Source organism: Peromyscus eremicus, chromosome 4 (genome assembly GCF_949786415.1).
Source record: "Peromyscus eremicus chromosome 4, PerEre_H2_v1, whole genome shotgun sequence".
NCBI lineage: Eukaryota > Metazoa > Chordata > Mammalia > Rodentia > Cricetidae > Peromyscus > Peromyscus eremicus.
The window spans coordinates 94,052,115-94,068,985 of NC_081419.1; the positions used below are offsets into that span (position 1 = coordinate 94,052,115).

General features: G+C 47.6%; 1 protein-coding gene across 2 annotated transcripts in view; it reads right to left on the reverse strand.

The window, feature by feature from the left end:
* Nucleotides 1-1,110: 1,110 nt before the first annotated feature.
* Vps39 (VPS39 subunit of HOPS complex) overlaps nucleotides 1,111-16,871 on the reverse strand; it is a 40,410-nt gene continuing 24,649 nt past the window's right edge. For both annotated transcript variants that reach the window (XM_059261189.1, XM_059261188.1), the window contains 14 exons: nucleotides 13,507-13,649; nucleotides 10,779-10,922; nucleotides 10,177-10,318; nucleotides 9,976-10,062; nucleotides 9,446-9,519; nucleotides 9,026-9,124; nucleotides 8,078-8,195; nucleotides 7,503-7,631; nucleotides 6,258-6,360; nucleotides 6,096-6,141; nucleotides 5,194-5,343; nucleotides 4,943-5,077; nucleotides 4,172-4,263; nucleotides 1,111-2,654 (listed from right to left, as the gene is read on the reverse strand). In XM_059261189.1, the coding sequence (XP_059117172.1) occupies nucleotides 2,579-2,654; nucleotides 4,172-4,263; nucleotides 4,943-5,077; nucleotides 5,194-5,343; nucleotides 6,096-6,141; nucleotides 6,258-6,360; nucleotides 7,503-7,631; nucleotides 8,078-8,195; nucleotides 9,026-9,124; nucleotides 9,446-9,519; nucleotides 9,976-10,062; nucleotides 10,177-10,318; nucleotides 10,779-10,922; nucleotides 13,507-13,649 (1,538 nt within the window). In that variant the 3' untranslated portion in view covers nucleotides 1,111-2,578. The remainder of the gene's footprint in view (nucleotides 2,655-4,171; nucleotides 4,264-4,942; nucleotides 5,078-5,193; nucleotides 5,344-6,095; nucleotides 6,142-6,257; nucleotides 6,361-7,502; nucleotides 7,632-8,077; nucleotides 8,196-9,025; nucleotides 9,125-9,445; nucleotides 9,520-9,975; nucleotides 10,063-10,176; nucleotides 10,319-10,778; nucleotides 10,923-13,506; nucleotides 13,650-16,871) is intronic.

Genomic DNA, 16,871 nt, shown 5'->3' on the forward strand with positions numbered 1-16,871 from the left:
CTGTCTTGCCCCAAACATACAGTTGGAGGCTGAAATGACATCTACCAAGGTGAATCAACTCTCAAACAGGCAGGTTCAGACCAGAAATTCCAGATCCAAGGGTGATGTAACTGCAATGGCCTGATTCACCTCCTGTGGATTCTGAAGTTGATCTGACTCAGAGATCTGAATCCAGCCTCCTTGCTGATCTTGTGGATAAGTAAATACTCCTGAATCCACATGAAGCCCTGGCCCTGGGCAGGAGGGGAACAGTATTAGCTGGTTGAGTGTTTTCTGGCTTAAACCACATTCTCCTCTTGGAAGCCATTTCCCCATACCTCAACCGTCACACCTCAACTCAAAGTTCTGGATGATTCCATTGGCAGAGGATCTACAGAATGGCCAGACAGCTCAAGGAGGGGACATTACCGAAGGACCAAATTGTCACTTGAGAGCTGGGCAAAATGAGTCTACTTTTCAAACAGGGTCCCTCACTCCTACCAACTCCACATCCTCACAGGATCCTTCTGGCCACAGTGAACTTCAAGAAGAGGCACAAAGCAATGCTGTGTTAGACATTTAGATTGTAGAGAACTCCAGGGTTCCCAGAGTGAAGATGGGAACACAGAACTCCAGGGTTCCCGGTGTGAAGATGGGAACACAGAACTCCAGGGTTCCCGGTGTGAAGATGGGAACACAGAACTCCAGGGTTCCCGGTGTGAAGATGGGAACACAGAACTCCAGGGTTCCCGGTGTGAAGATGGGAACAGTCTGGCATGCGGAGTCAGCCATACACCCACAGCCACACCCGCTGGCCACCAGATGGAGGCATTCGTGAAAGGACTGTTACTCTGATTTTCTTTTTTTTCATACTTACCATCTTATCCTCTCTTCTTAGCTAAACTATTCCCCCCTTATTAACACTTCCATTGAAGTCTTCAGAAGGGAAAACAGGCTCAAGGAGACTTGGTTTCTTGCTCATGTTTATTGAGGAGCAGCCCTACATCAATGTCAGGCTGGAGCTGCTCCTGGTCCCCTCCCTAGGCCTCTATGGAGTTTGGGAAAACAGACTTCCTAGTCCTGGGAAGAAAGGATGGAGTTTGGGTAAACAGAATTAAGTATGCACACCACCCAGGAGAAAACACAGGCTTTATTCTACTGCTTCAAATACAGTTCGTGAGAAGGGATGCTACAAGCCTACCAGGTCAGAGGACAGGGCTCATATGATGGGGCAAGTTCCTGTCCTGCGGGGAGCTGCCTGGCACCCCAGTGCTGCTCCTGAGAAGTGTATTTTAAGCTGGTGCAGATGGGATCATGGGCAGCACTGCTCATTTTTTTTTTAAATTTTATGTGTATGGGTGTTTTGCCTGCATATATGTCTGTGCATGTGTGTGCCTCCAATGCCAGAAGGCCCTGCATACCTCGTGCAGGCTCTGGACACGCTCAATAGAGGCAGCAGTGAGTGCACCTGCTCCCGCATCACTCTTTGCCATTCCTCCACGCCTCACAAACACGTCTCACCACTGTCAGCTTCTGGTCAACTGTGTGCAGTGGAGACCCACACTGCCACCCTATCGTAGAGCAATCCTCCAGTCTTGAACAAAAAGGGGGCCAGGGAACGACGATGGCCATGAAAGCAACAGGACAGAAGGCGGCTAGGGAAGAGGAAGATGCTCAAAGCAGGGAGAGCTCATCCACAAAGGCTCAACAACCTGTCCAAGCGGCTGGGGAGTGGCTGGAGCAGGCACTTCTGCAGACATCCTGCCTAGGAGACCACATACCCTGTGCAGTGCTGGCCAGGGAGGTACCAAAGCCTACGCCTGCAGACTTGTGCTCTCTCATGCACCTTAGTAGAAAAGTGCAGCTACTGAGAACCTTCATACAACATACCTGACAGCTGCTTCTCGGTACACTTCTGGAAACCCAGACTGTGGCTTCCCACTTTACCTCATTTAAATATTGGTCACTCTCTCCCCTTCAGTCTGTAGTGTGGGAGAGCAAACAAGAGAAGAAATTAAGGAGCAAAATAAATAGTGAGGAAAAGGAGACTGAAAACTAAAGGGAGAGCAGGGAGAATACTTAGCAGGACGCAGGGCACAGCCCCTTGGAGAAACCACTGGCAGTACAGACAGGGAGCCTGTTTGGTCAGCGGGGTGGAGAGCTCTAGTACCAGCTCCCATGGGGCTCTCCAGGCTGCCATGCTGGGGGTGGGGTGTCCTGTGAAGCTCTATAGTTATCGGAATAGAAAACTCGCAGTCAACAGCCCCATGGGTACAAACACTTGAGATGAAATCTCCTTGTCCAGGTGATTGGTATACGAAGGCAAGACGGTGCATTTCCTCCTGTCCAAGCAGGGGTTAAATTCCTGGAATTGTCTGCAACATAACAGTGTAAGATATAACTAATCTTTTTCTAGGAAAAAGCCAGCAATGCCAGGTCACAAGTCCAGTTAATTCGGAGATGTTCCAGGGAGCAAGGCAGCCAGCAACGTCCAAACGAGGGAGACGCTTGGTGGTGGTCCCTGGCTCCTAATGTGGCTGCTCCTTCGACTCTCTGGGAAAGCCAAGCTGTCCACTGCTGAGTCCTCGGGATGCTGGGCTCAGGTGTCGGCCGAGTTTACCTCTTTGGAACAGAAGTAGTGCACAACCACTCCATTTGGGTATCTTGCAAATGCACTGTGTGGAAGAACAGCTTAGAGGTGAGTGATGTTTTAATAGTCTCCTCCAGTACCTGCAAGAGGTACCATCCCCAGGAGCCACCCAAACCCCCAAAACAGCCTATGCCAATATCTCTGGAATGCTGTGGTACCACTTCTTCAAACAACCAGAGCATGAACTACACAACATTAAAGTACCTGCAAACATTTTTGTTATTCCACCAGCTCAAGGTTAGGGGTTTGGGTCAATGGTAGTTTGACCCTCAGTAGCATTATCAACCAACTAACCAACCAACCAGCCAGGCAAATAAATGGGCAAACAAAAAGCCAATGTAGAACATGTGCCCATGGTTTGGCCCTGGAGGGTGATGTTCAGCGGAAAATGTTTTGGGCTAGTTCTAATGAATGACAGCAAGTCAAGCCTCTGCAAAGAAAAGGACTCTTCTAGCCAAATAAGAGGCAGATCATGCTCCTTCCAGGCAGGGGGCTGACTCTTGAGCATGTCTCAACACAGAATAATGATGGCTCAGGAGGTTGCTCAAGTCTTGAGACAGCAGGTTGAAAGATCTGCTGTTCTCCCTCTGGAGGCTCATCCTTTCTATCTGGCATGGTGGTACAGGCCTGTAATCCTAGCACTGGGGTGTGGCTGAGGCAGGAGGGTTGATTCAGAGTTCCAAATCAGCATGAGCTACCCAGCCAGCCCGTATCTCAAGAAGACTTTCTGTCTCTCATCCTCTTACTGACTCTCTGGCTCCATTGTTCATTTTAGCTACCTGAGAAAGAGAGGTTTCTAGGTGAGATTTCAACAGCTCTGTGCCATTTGCCAGGTCTTTAAATTATCGAAGCTTTTCCCCAAAAGATAATATGACTTCAGCCGGGCGGTAGTGGCACACGCCTTTAATCCCAGCACTCGGGAGGCAGAGGCAGGCAGATCTCTGTGAGTTCGAGGCTAGCCTGATCTACAAAGTGAGTTCCAGGAAAGGTGCAAAGCTACACAGAGAAACCCTGTCTCAAAAAACCAAAAACCAAAAACAAAAAAAAAAAAAGAAGAAGATAATATGACTTGGTCTCTCAAAGCTCAAAAACTCAATGATACAGACAGCTTCTCTCCATGGTGGGTGTGAGGTTAGTGCTGTCCATGTGACAGAATCTAGAATCACTCAGGACTTGGGCCTCTGGACATTCCTGTGGGGGATTATCTTGATTTCGTTAACTGATGTGAGAAGACCAATCTTGACTGTGAGTAGGACTATTTCCTTGGTAGGGTCTGTGGAAAATGGAGAGGTAGAGCTGAGCCCTAGGAATTATTCACTACTCTCACTTTCTTGACTGTGGAATGAAATGTGACCAGCTGCCTCAAGCTCCTGCCTCTGTCTGTTAACCAGAATAAACTTTCTCCCTCAAGCTGCCTTTGTTGAGTACTTTATCACAGCAACAGAGTCAGAAACTCAGGGCAAAAATCTACCCTGCATCTCCACTCTCAGGGAACCCCATCTACCCCATCTGCATCCAGATGCTGCATGGGAGGGGGCTCACCTGTTCCCAATCTTCTTCTTGCACACCATGCACACCTTCTCCTCAGTGATGATGCACTTCACTTGCTGGTGTAAAATCCGCTCTTCCTGAACCTGGAAGAGATTGGAGAAGTTTCATGTCCAGGTAGAAACAGAAAGTAGAAGTTGGCATTGTTTGTGTCTTTAGCTTACATAGATTCCACTAAATGCCATACTGACTGCTGGATCACCTGAGCTATGTGCTGCCTTGATGACAACAGGTATGTGAAAACTGTCCCAATTAAAACCCAAAGCCCTTCGGGCGGTGGTGGCGCACACCTTTAATCCCAGCATTCAGGAGGCAGAGGTAGGTGGATCTGTGTGAATTCAACGACAGCCTGGTCTACAGAGTGAGTTCCAGGACAGCCAGAGCTGTTAGACAGAGAAACCCTGTCTCAACCAACCAACCAACCAACCAACCAACCAACCAACCAACCATCCAACCAACCAACCAACCATCCAACCAACCAACCAACCAACCATGCATCCAACCAACCAACCAACCAACCAACCAACCATCCATCCAACCAACCATCCAACCAACCAACCATCCAACCGACCGACCAACCATCCAACCAACCAACCAACCAACCAACCAACCATCCAACCAACCATCCATCCATCCATCCAACCAACCAACCAACCAACCAACCAACCAACCAACCAACCAACCATCCCACCAAACAATCAACCAACCATCCCACCAACCAACCAACCAACCCCCAAAGACCACCCCAGTGTGGAAGGCCCATACCCTCAGGAACTCAGCATGGAGAAGGTTCTTGAGCACTTGATTGAACCGTTTCTTTTGTGCGTTTTCTTCTAAAACCTTTTCTAGAAAGATACGTATGTCATTGATCTGAGTGTTTGCTGGCAGAAGGTTGATCGCCTGGGGCAGAGACAGGATGGAGACAGGTTAGGGAGATCAGGAGTGAGACCAGGCAAAGCTTGTACCTGCCTCCTTCCCAGCCCGCTTCCCACTGCTGCTCCATCGGCAGCCCTGACCTTGGTGGTGTCCAATTTGCTGTAGTGCAGCTCTAAGACCTGCAGGGCGGCCTGGAGGTTGGCCTGAGGCTCGAGGAGCTCCAGCTTGATTGGCCCCAGGCAGTGAATGCTGGGGGGGGACAGGTACATCCGAAGCAGGGACAGATATACCTGTTCCAGAGATACAGACATGCATGTCAGGCTAGCAGCAGCAACCCTCCTGGAACCCTCACGCCCTGAGCCTCCCTGATGATTAGAAGGCTGGTCGATAGCAACCACTGGCAGGGAGCACTCCAAACTCATCACCTTCTCCTTAATTTCTGGCAAAGTCCAACAGCCAAATGAGGATGCTGATATTGCTCTTTCCCTGAATGCCTTGTATCTCTTTAATGTTATACCATTCACAGAAAGTTAACACTGAAAAATACCCTAGAGAGGCCTCCTTTTCTTATGCTTTGAAGGCTGAGAGCTTGGCCATATTTCTGACTGGTTCCAGTGCCACAGGGTCACTCCATCCTAGCACTCTTAACATGTGGGGCCAGATACTTCTTTGTCACTGAAGCTGTCCCATGCATCTCTGGACTTCTTTGTCATTAAGGCTGTCCCATGCATCTCTGGCCTCTAGTCCCAGATTCCCATCCCCACTTTCAGTCACACCAATCACAAATGTCTTGTGATACTGATGAATCAATGTATAATCAGACCCTTCCTCTGAGATGGGCCAATCCACATTAATAAGTAAGCCACGACATATGGTAACTCAGTTTCTTTCCCAGAAAACATGCGCTAACAATCATTTAGTGCACTGACATATTCCGTGTCTCGGTGATTGATATAAGCGCCACTTGTGGCCACACTGGATGAGTGGGGTCTGCTAAAGTGACAGAAGTGCATATGCTCCCTTGGTCACAGCTGCTACTTACATCTTTGTTGCCTTCTTTGTTTTGGTCGTAGTGTTTGTGGCAGTACCTGCAAGGGAGGAAGTGGTGAGAGCAGGAGGGAGGGACTCCATGGAAGGTGGCCATGGTGCTGCCAATGGTAACCGACGAGGGCCAGCAGGGAGCGGGAGAGCGGGGCTGACTTACTCTTTAGCCATCTTTGTGTCCTTCAAGACGTGGACGTAGATGAAGAGAGCCTGTTCATGCTTCCCCATGCGTCCCAATAGGAGAGCTCTTTCTTCTAAGAGGCCTAGGGGGGGAAGGAATCCAAGTAGCTGCCACTGTCATTGCATGTGCACAGATGAGGGACAAAGCAACCTCAGGAAGGGAGACTGGGGCAATGCAAGAACGTCAGAAAGGACTGGGGTGGAGAGTGGCCAGATGGCCCAGTAGGTAACGGCACTTGCTGCCAAGTCTGATGAGCTGAGTTCAATCCCCAGGCCTCGGACAAGGTGTCCTTTGACCTCTAGATATGTATCATGGCACAAAATACACAAACAGGCAGTAAGTGGAATAAAAAGTATCAAGAATAATAAATGGAGGGAAGTTAAAAAAACAAAACAAAACACCAAACCAATCCTCCAAAAAAAAAAAAAATCCAAACAAAAGAAAGGGCTGGGGTCCAGCTCAGAGGTAGAGTGCATGCTCAGCACATGCAAGAGTTCAATTCCAAGTACCAAAATACTAAAAATATAATGAAAAAAATGGCAGAAAATACTATTACCTTTTATTGAAAGGGAGAAAACTATCTAAGAATTTTTAAAGGAGAAGGAAGCTAATTTAGAAGGTACTGTATTAATTCTTCCCCATCTTTTTTTTTTTTTTTTTTGTAGATAGAGTCTCATGTAGCCCTGGCTGTCCTGGAACTCACTCTGTAGACCAGCCTGGCCTCAAACTCACAGAGATCCACCTGCCTCTGCCTCCCAAATGCTGGGATTAAAGGCATGGGCCACCAGGCCTGGCCATATCTCACCCTTTTAACAATCATTCAAACTGAGTAAGGACACTCATCAAAGAGCCAAGTTTATATAGACCGGGCACTCCAGGGAAGGTGAGGCAAAGACTTGGTGTTGGCGTTCACAGAGCTAACACCAGACAGGCTTATCTTTTTCCTCAATGAGTCACGCCAGGTTACAAGGAGTACTCAACAGTGAGTTCCAACAAGAACTCTTTCTAAAGCAACAGATGACAATCTACAAATTAGCACATTGTTCACACCCAGAGTCTTCTCTCAGCCTTAGCAAAAAAGTGATGTGGAGGAACAGGAGCACAGGCCCGGAAGCCTGGGCCCTCACACACTCACCTTTGAGGGTTGGAGGCGGCAATAAAGCCGAGATGAGTCTCTCCATTGAGCTTAGCTGAAACAGCTCTGGCTCTAAGCTAGACACTCACCATCAAAGGGAAAATCACAGATGAGCCGGCCTGGTTCATAGTAGCTGGAAATCTCCAAGAACATGAGCAGCTTCTGTCGGTATTCTCCCAGCTCACCCATTTCCTCTCCAGCGGGGACGGGATTTTTGCCTTTAAGGGGAAACCAAGCTCCACATGAAAAGATGCTGCTAAGCAATAATGTGGGGTCAAATGAGGGGGATGGGGCTCAGTGATGTCACCCTGTGATCAAGGAAGGGCCTCCAAGGAGATTTCCCAGTAGTTCTTTTACTCCACAGTCTCTCTGGCCCTAAAACACCAGTGTGACACCAAGAAAGGCTGTGAGCAGAGAAACATGTCTCTTAGCAGCACAGCTGTCATCTTGCAGACAGATCTGTCCTTCTGTCCTACCCGGGAGGACTCCCAGAGATGCCCATACCCAGACCAGGGCTCCTGAGTTATTCAGTGTCTCTGACTCCCCTAAAGGCCCTCCCGCCCACAGAGAACGACAGGGCCCATTTCCGCCCACTACACACACACAGGCACTGCTGTCTGATCCTTCAGGTCTGGGGCCACCTGCTTTGGATGGGCACTGGTACCTGTGGGCAGGGACAGAAGGTAGTCTTTCATCAGACTCTGCACTTTCTCACAGTACAGCTGGATCAGGCAGTTGTGGAATCGTGAGCCTGTTTCCTCCCACACGTGGATGATGTGCTCCTGAGAGGAATGAAGGGCATTCTCGTTGGTACCCTCCATGCTGTGAGCCCATCTCCCGGTCTCCCTCTCAGGTCCCTAACTAAGCTGCAAGGATTACCAAGGGGCAGCTCTTCCAAACCACAACAAGCCCAGTGAGGTCAGGGAGGGTTTCTTCAATTTTCAATCTAAACTGAAACTCACTCTGTAGACCAGGCTGGCCTTGAACTCACAGAGATCTGCCTGCCTCTGCCTCCCAAGTGCTGGGATTAAACGGCATCACTCTTGGTTCCCTCAGTTCTCTATTAGATTGAGAAGTTTTTGTTAAGAGCAGCATTTCTAGCTTGGTTCCTGGGACTGCTTTCCTCAAAGGAAGCTGAAATAACCATTCTCATATTCCCACCTGCTGGAATTCCTGGCCCCTCCCCCAGCTACATGACCGCATGTGCGCTGGCAAGATGCTTAGTCATCCCAGGGCTTTGTGTCCTACACAGTCCGTGCACTGCGTGATCCTGTAATCTATGAGCATGCGTGGCGTAGCTACGTAAGCCCATATGCGCATGTGTGGGGGGATCCTATAATGGTAGGTTCCACTTATCCCTCCCTGCTCGTCCTGCACAGTCATCCCATAGACCTATGCACCCCCTTCTATTCTCTTCCCTTAATAAACTCTGATAGTGGGTTTTGTTACACCTCATGGCTTTTCTAGAATGGTAAACAGTGCCGCTTAATAAATAACACCACCAAGACTCAAGTGACCTCCACTCTACCTGGAATCTGAACTGCCTAAGTGATCCTTATATTCCTAGATCCTGGGTTTAAAGTCTTTTGGGACAAACAAAACTGTGTCTCACCAGATAAGGAATGGCCAGACTCTTGAAATTCTCTATTAAGAAGCTGAGCACTCGATCTCGTGGCAGAGATTCCACCTCTGGGAGGTCTTCGGTGAATATCTGTTAGAACAAACAAGAATTCTACAAGCAGAACCCCTGACTCAGGCCACAAACACACATGACTAAGTGTTGGGGCTGCAGACCCTTTGAGGGGAAGGGTGGATATGGTACCAGTAGCTGACTGATATATGGTAGTCTAGGGGGGAATCTAATGGCCTTAGGACAAGGATCCTTCTACATATACAGTCTTGTCTCACATGTCCACTTTACCCTATGACTCCAAAGGAATGGGCAATTCACCCTCCTCCTGTATCTGTGGCTCTTTCATATAGTCTGGATCAACCGTGGCACCAGACAAATCCAGGGGGGCCTATGATCTACCTTCAGGCCATCTTCTGGGAAGTCTCTCAGCACCCAGACCGAGTAGGAAAAAATCAAATGCAGATTTTCTGTGCCTTAAAGGAAGAGTAAGGTTTGTTAGCAGTAGACAAAAGTCAGGCCTGTCCAGTAAGATTGGAAGGGTAGGTGTGCAGGTATAGATTTATTTTGTGGACAAGACAGATCCAAGCACCAGCCATTCAGACCTGCTTGTCCCTCATGGTCTGTCCACATACTAAAGAGCTTCATGGTTCGATTATTGAATAACGCTGGCAGAGGAACAGAACTGATGGAATACAAGGGAAGGGACTGACCAGACTCAGGAATGGAGGGAGACACAAACGGAAGCCACCTCCACAGTTCTTAAAAGTGGGGCTCAGGGCCGGATGTGGTAGCACACGCCTTTGATCCTAGCACTGAGGAGGCAGAGGCAAGTGAACCTCTGTAAGTTCGAGGCCAACCTGGTCTACAGAGAGAGGCTCTGTCTCAAAAACAACCACCACCACCACCACCACCACCACCACCGAGCTCACCCAAGTGCTGCAGATACTGCACCGTCCTCTCGTGGCCTTTCAGAGGTGAGTTTGCTTTCTTGGACTGGTCCACTAGCACCTGCAGAGCTGGCCACAAAGCCCAAGAACAAACCTGTGAGCCTCTTCCTCATGGGAGGTCCACTGGATGCTGCCCATATACAAAAGCACCGCCCCCGACTCTGGAAGGCCCCGTCCAATCACCTTTCTCATGGAGCCCCTTCTTCTCGTACAGGATGATCAGTTCACTGTACTTGTGAGCCTTCTTCAGCACGTGCTCACTCTCCTCGATGTGACAGTGGTTGTTCTCCAAGCGCAGCAAGGGGGCCACCAGGGCCACGTTCGTCTGTCAGGGAGATAGGATGCTGGCACAGGATCATGTGGGGCAGCAGCAGAAGCTCTTCCTGGAAGCCCCACCCTTCGCTAGCCCAGGTCTGGGGCCCCAGGCTCAAAGGCCCCACATAACAAACATAGGAAAGCAAATGGTCCTTGTTGCAGAATGATAAGCGGTAGTCTTCAGGGCATTTTTATACATATGTCTCAATGTTCTGGGGGAAACAAAGTGGTTACTTTCCTTGAGGTATTACTGTCCTTGTTGAGACTGTGGCACTAACTTCAATTTTACTAGCAAAGGAACCTCCCAAATGAATATCTTGCCTTATCCTCTTAAGCACAAAGGCATCATGCAAAGGCCAGGAGGTCTTCATCCTCCAAAATCTTACTCTTACTAGTGGAAATCTCCTACCGAGATCCCTGTAACATTCTTAGAGTTTGAGAATGAGGGGACTAGCATCCTGACAACTCACATGGAGGTAGCACTTGAGCAGGGTGGTGTCAATGATCTGTAGTAACTTCTTCTTGGACTTGATGGTGGGAGTGCCTTCCATGAGTGGGGAGGTGCTGGACTGGTGATCCGAGTCATTCAGCTTCTTTACCAACTGACTTCGTTTCTGTATGCAGCAAAAACATGGGGTCAAAGGCAGAACTCGATCTTCCTTCATCACCCGAGCTACTGAGTTAACTCTGAATGCCTCCAAATCAGCTCTTGTCCATCACTCAGATCTCACAGCAACATCATGTTTTGCCAGAGATCAAAAGACATGACTGTCACATTGCCACAGATCCAGTGATGATGGTGATGTACTCCTGCTTTGTTTCTGCAGAACTAGGGATCCAACTAGGGCCTTATGTATGCCAGGCAAGCCTCTACCACAGAGCTACACTCCAAAACCCACTTGTTTCTAAGATTAGCTTTTGCCTGTTCTAAAACCTTATCCAGCTGGGTATGGGGGCACAGGCCTGTAATCACAGCTACTCAGAAAGCTGAGTGGAGAATTCAAGATCTCATGATCTCAAGCTTAACTTAGGCAATATAGCGAGAACCCATTTCAACCTAAATGAATGAATAAAAGCAATCTTCAGATAGTGCAGCCATCTAGTTTGTACTTCTTTGTGTCTGCCATGGTCTTGTTTGGCAAAACACTGGTGCTGCTTAATTGCATGCAGCTCAGGGTCACTGTGGACAGGGAAGAAAGTGTGCTCTGCTTACTAAAGCTGAGATCGCAGAAGCAGAAGGACACAGGCTTCTGGAAATATATCCCAGGAACCATCTTTCCTTGGTCCAGGGCTCCAGGTGTGAACAATGAGACAAGCCTGTGTGGTGCCTGCAGCCTGCCAGTCAGAGCTGGGTATCCTGGAGCTCAAGGTCAAGGACACAGCATGTCCGAGATGCTGATCAGACAAGCTGACACTCACTGACCCTGAAGCAGAAGTGAGATGCAGCATTTCAATTCTCCCAGAGATACTTTTCAGAGCCCACAGGGATACCTGAAACAATATCTATAAAGTCTCTGACACAAATGCATACCCAGGAAATAAACAGGAACTACTCATGACAAAATGTGAGTTAAGAAATTTGAAGGAGGGCTGGGGACACAACTCAGTTGGTGAGTACTTGTCTAGCATGCACAAATCCCCAGCATCACATAAACTGGGTGTAGTGGTGTATGCCTGTAGTCCCAGGCAGGAGGATCAGAAGTTCAAGGTCATCCTCAGCTATATAGGGAGTTCAAGGTCATATTTGGCTACAAGAGATCCTATTTCAAAAAACTGAGCTTTAGGAAGAGGTAAGTTGTAGTGCTAACTTTAATCTTTCATTCATCTGTCTGTAATAATAAATAGAAAAAAATTAAACCATAAATGTATATTATAGAAGAATAATTATTGACAAGGAAGGACTTTGCCAAACTTTAAGCTTTAAACTATAAAACAGAAAATATACTTTGATTTTTATTGAATAAACAAATTAATAAAAACAAAATGGGCTGGAGAAATGGCTCAGTGGTTAAGAGCACAGGCTCTTCTTCAGAGGATGTTTGATCCCAGCATCCATATAGAGCTCACAATTGTCTATAATTCCAGTTCCAGGGCACCAAATGTCCTCCTGTCCTCTGCTGACACCAGGCATGCATGTATTATACAGACACACACATTACACAGAACAGCCATACACATAAAATAAAAATAAATAATCTTGCCAGGGGATGGTGGTGGGCATGCCTTTAATCCCAGCACTCGGGAGGCAGAGCCAGGCGGATGGATCTCTGTGAGTTCAAGGCCAGCCTGGTCTACAGAGCGAGATCTAGGACAGGCACCAAAACTACACAGAGAAACCCTGTCTGGAAAAAAAAAAGTAACAAAAAAAATCTTAAAAGAACAGGTAGAAGCTAGTTCATGAATACATATAAGAAACCAAACAAACAATACTAAAGTGTTGTTTACTTCTCTCAGGGAGAACTATGGATATTATGTTTCTTGCTTATATTTTGTTTTAGAGACAGTTTCAGTGTGTAGCTCTGGCTGTCTGGAACTCACTATGTAGATCAATCAGGCTGGCCTCAAACTCACAGAGATTTGCCTGCCTTTGCCTCCAAAATGCTGGGATTAAAGGTGTGCACCACTATGCTCCTGTGGCTTATACTTTCTATGTTTCCCAAACTACAGGCATTTTCCCCCACCACACACAATTATGTATGAAAAGTTCATAATAATTAAGATTTACCCCTTTTAGGTCAAATAATAACTTACTGTGAATATGCTTCCTGATATGAGGATTTGATTTAAAACAAAACAGCCCCCACCCTTAACTAAGGAACTATGGATAGCTGTTGGCTTCTAGGGGAGCGAGTGTCAATTAAAGACTTAAAGGGTGTGGCTCCCACACCTAAGGAGTATATAGACAGCACAAATTGGAGACAATGGACTTTTCTTTAAAAAAAAGGACACAAAGTTAGGAGGAGGTTTGGGAGGAATTAAGGATCAAAATACACTGTATTTCTCAAAGAATTCATAAAAGTATTTACAAGGCAAAATAAAAAAGCTCAATGGAACTATTAAGTTGGAGGCAGCAGCAGATGGCCCACCCCGGCTCCACAGCATTCACCTGTGGACCTCTTGCAGCCCTATCATTGCTACAGAGAAGCAGGGATGGCACTCTGAGGCAGAGGCTCCCACGCACCTGTGTGTTAGGCCTACCTGCGTCAGGTAGTCAATGAGAGCCAAGTGAGCCTTCTCCAGTTCGGCACCAGAGAGTGTGGGCAGCGGGTTGGGGTACTGCAGCTGCTTCCTGTAGTCTGTGGGCAGCAGGTCAGGGTACAAGCCCATCACATGGGTGGGATCTGTAAGAAAGGCAAGTGCAAAAATACAACATGACTATATGATAGCAAAGTGAGCCCCAGACCCATGGTTTATCCCTTATCTCATTTTTTGTTTTGTGTTGTTCTGAGACAGGGTCTCTATAACCCTGGCTGGCCATGACTTTATTACATAGACTAGGCTGGCCTCAGATTTGTGGTAATCCTCCTGCTTCTGCCTCACAAGTGCTACAACTACAGACATAGATAAGCATGCCTGGATTACCCTTCAACCAAGAAAACGAGTCTAAGTTCAGAAAAGCTTAATAAACCACTTAGTTATGATCTGAACACTGTATGTCAATTTCATTAAAATGTCGCCAAAAAGGCATGATTCACAAACACAGAATTAGAACTATTTATCAACTCTCTAAAAGAAGCAGATTTTTCAAAACTTGCAAAGAAAAAAAACTGGTATTTAAGTGAAAAAGACCAACTGCTGTGGACTATTTGTTTAACTAGGCAAAGATGTGTTACATTTGTTTACTGATGTAAGAATGTGTGTTTAATTATACAAAGATGTGTTGCATCTGTGTCACCTTGCCTGCCTAAGGCACCTGACTGGTCTAATAAAGGGCTGAAGTCCCAGGCTTCGATCCCAGCACTGCAAAGTCTCAAGGCCTTGCAATGTCACCTAAGGCCTATCCAACTCTAAGTTCCTTTGTGGCCTCCAAGGTCCTTGGAAATCTAGCTCCAGTGTATCTTTCTGCAGTCTGCCACATATTACCACACTGGGTCCACAGGCCACTGGACACAGGATGGGAGTTCTGTTGACTCCATGGTTCCTTCACACTCCATTTTCTTCATTTTCAGGGCCCAGTCCACCTCTTCTTGCTTTGGTTTGGTTGGGGAGACAGGTTCTCAAACTCCATGTCAGGCTTGCTTAGCACTCACTATGTAGCCCAGGATGGCTTCGTACAATCCTACTGTGTGAACTTCCCAGGTGCTGAGGTGACACAGACGTCAATCACCATGTCTGGCCTCACTTCGTCTTTCTGCTCCTGGAGAGCTCTATCACCCCCCCCCCCCCATGTTTAACCGAGTAGCTTCTCATGCAAGAACTCTGTGCACCTGTGACGTGCTGTATTACCCTAGAAGCCCCGGACTGAGGACAGAGCTGGCACTGTCAACATTTAGGTTTGCTTGGAGGGGAGAGGGTTCTGAGACCAGGGTTATGCCACACACTCAAACCAAGCACACATACATACAAGAACAAGGAAATGACATCCCTCGTGCAGAGAAAGGACATCAGACAGCTTTGCCCACTCCAACGCTTGGCCAGTTCCTGAATTCCCAGGCACTCTTCCCACCTCATGCAGCCTAGAATACTCTTACCTGGACCCCAGCATGACTCATGGAGGCACTGTCTATCAGGTGGTAACTAAAATGCCCTATTTGTAGAGATGCCTAACTATTTCATATTCAACTGCAGTGCAGACCCTCAGGACATAGGGCTGTGGTGACAAGGAGCCTATCAGTGGGACACAGAAGAGAGCGGCAGGACAGCGAACACAAACATCTGGATCCAGCCCACGCTGCACTGGGGGAAAGGTGCCCCGGGCTTGTAAACGGTATTTCAGCCACATGAGACTGCTCCCCACTGTGGCGTCCTCCTCTGGCTCACACCTAATGTGCCTCTACGTGGCTTCCTCACCAATGCCGTGCTCCCAAAGCCATCTTCGGCACGAGATTCCAGACTCACCTGAGTTTGGCTACTGTGAATTAGCTTATGTGTAGTTGCTAAAGTAGGAAATGATGTCATATTAGACAACAATCGCACTGGTCTGTGGGTACTCTCCCCTAGATCACTAATGTTCAGAAATGACCAAGAGCAGGCTGGCTCACAGCTCCAGATCAGAGCTTTAACCACACCAGACCTTAAGAAACAGCAAACTCTACACAAATGCCACTTTAATGCAAATAGCAGCTGGTTAACAGCTTCAAGGACGTATTTTCTGCTAAGTTAAGCTCTGTAGGAAAGCTGTCAGTAGAGGTGAGGTACACAGCAAGCATGCAGGGCTCGGTTTCAAGCCTCAGCACTGGGGTGACATAGAACCACGGACCACTGCACCTGGCTTTTCTGCACGGCTTCTGTGGATTGCTATCAGGTCCTAATGCTTGTGATGGCCATCACCTGAAAAATCTGACCGAGCGATTTCTCCAGTCTCACCTCCTTTCTCAACAGCAACCTATTTCCTTTCAGTGAGCTCTTTGTTGCACACTGTGTGTATTTATGGTTGGAGGACTGACTGAGCTTTCACAATCAGAGGGCCCAAACCTCCTTCTTTAGACTACTACAGTCTGGAAATGACCTAATCTTGGTGATCAGATCCCTTCAACCCTGAGAAGGTAAAGCAAGGGTAATAAGTGTGGCACATATCCATCCCACACACTCCTCTCGTACAACGTGACTCCTCTCCCTAAAGAGGAGTCTGGTTTCCCTTGTCTTAAGCCTGTGATGACCCCTGTACAACAACAGAATATAGCAGGCATGAGAGTCACAAAAGGACTGAGCTGTCTACTGAGGTATCCCAGATTACACCCTCTGGGAAAAGCCAGCTGCTCCATAACACTTGCTCAACTCCATGAAGACTCACTTGAGTAAGAACTGAGGACCTAGGACCCAGACAGTGCCAACTTGTCAGCCATGACAGTGAGTTCCCTTGGAAATGGACTGTCTAGCTGAAGACATCCGGTGTTAGCAACTGATACACTGCAGTCAGTGACTTTTACATGGGATGAAACACCATGGTGCCGGTAGGGGCAATAGCTAAGGAAGTGGTTATGTCAGAGCAGGATCAACCAGTCTATTGTGACTATGCACTAATTTCTCTCCTCCTTCCTGCTTTGAAGGCCTCCAGAGTTCCCTTTGGTACCATGCAAAACTGACCCATCAATTTCATGGGTCCCTCCAAGTACCACCTAATGATTCACTCAACTCTGTTCAACTGATCAGATTCTTTTTTTTTTTTTTTTTTTTTTGTTAACTGATCAGATTCTAGTGAACTTACTCAGAACTGATTTCCATTACTCAACCAAGAGTCCAAGTCACTGGCCAGGGAGGGATGTGGAAAGAGGAGGAGGAAGAAGAGGCCAACGAAAGGATATGGAAGAAAGCCCAAGGGATGTAATAACAGCAACAGACACACGGTGCAGTACTGTGAACTGTTCTAATCACCCCACATATCCGCCCCAGAACACGAGGGA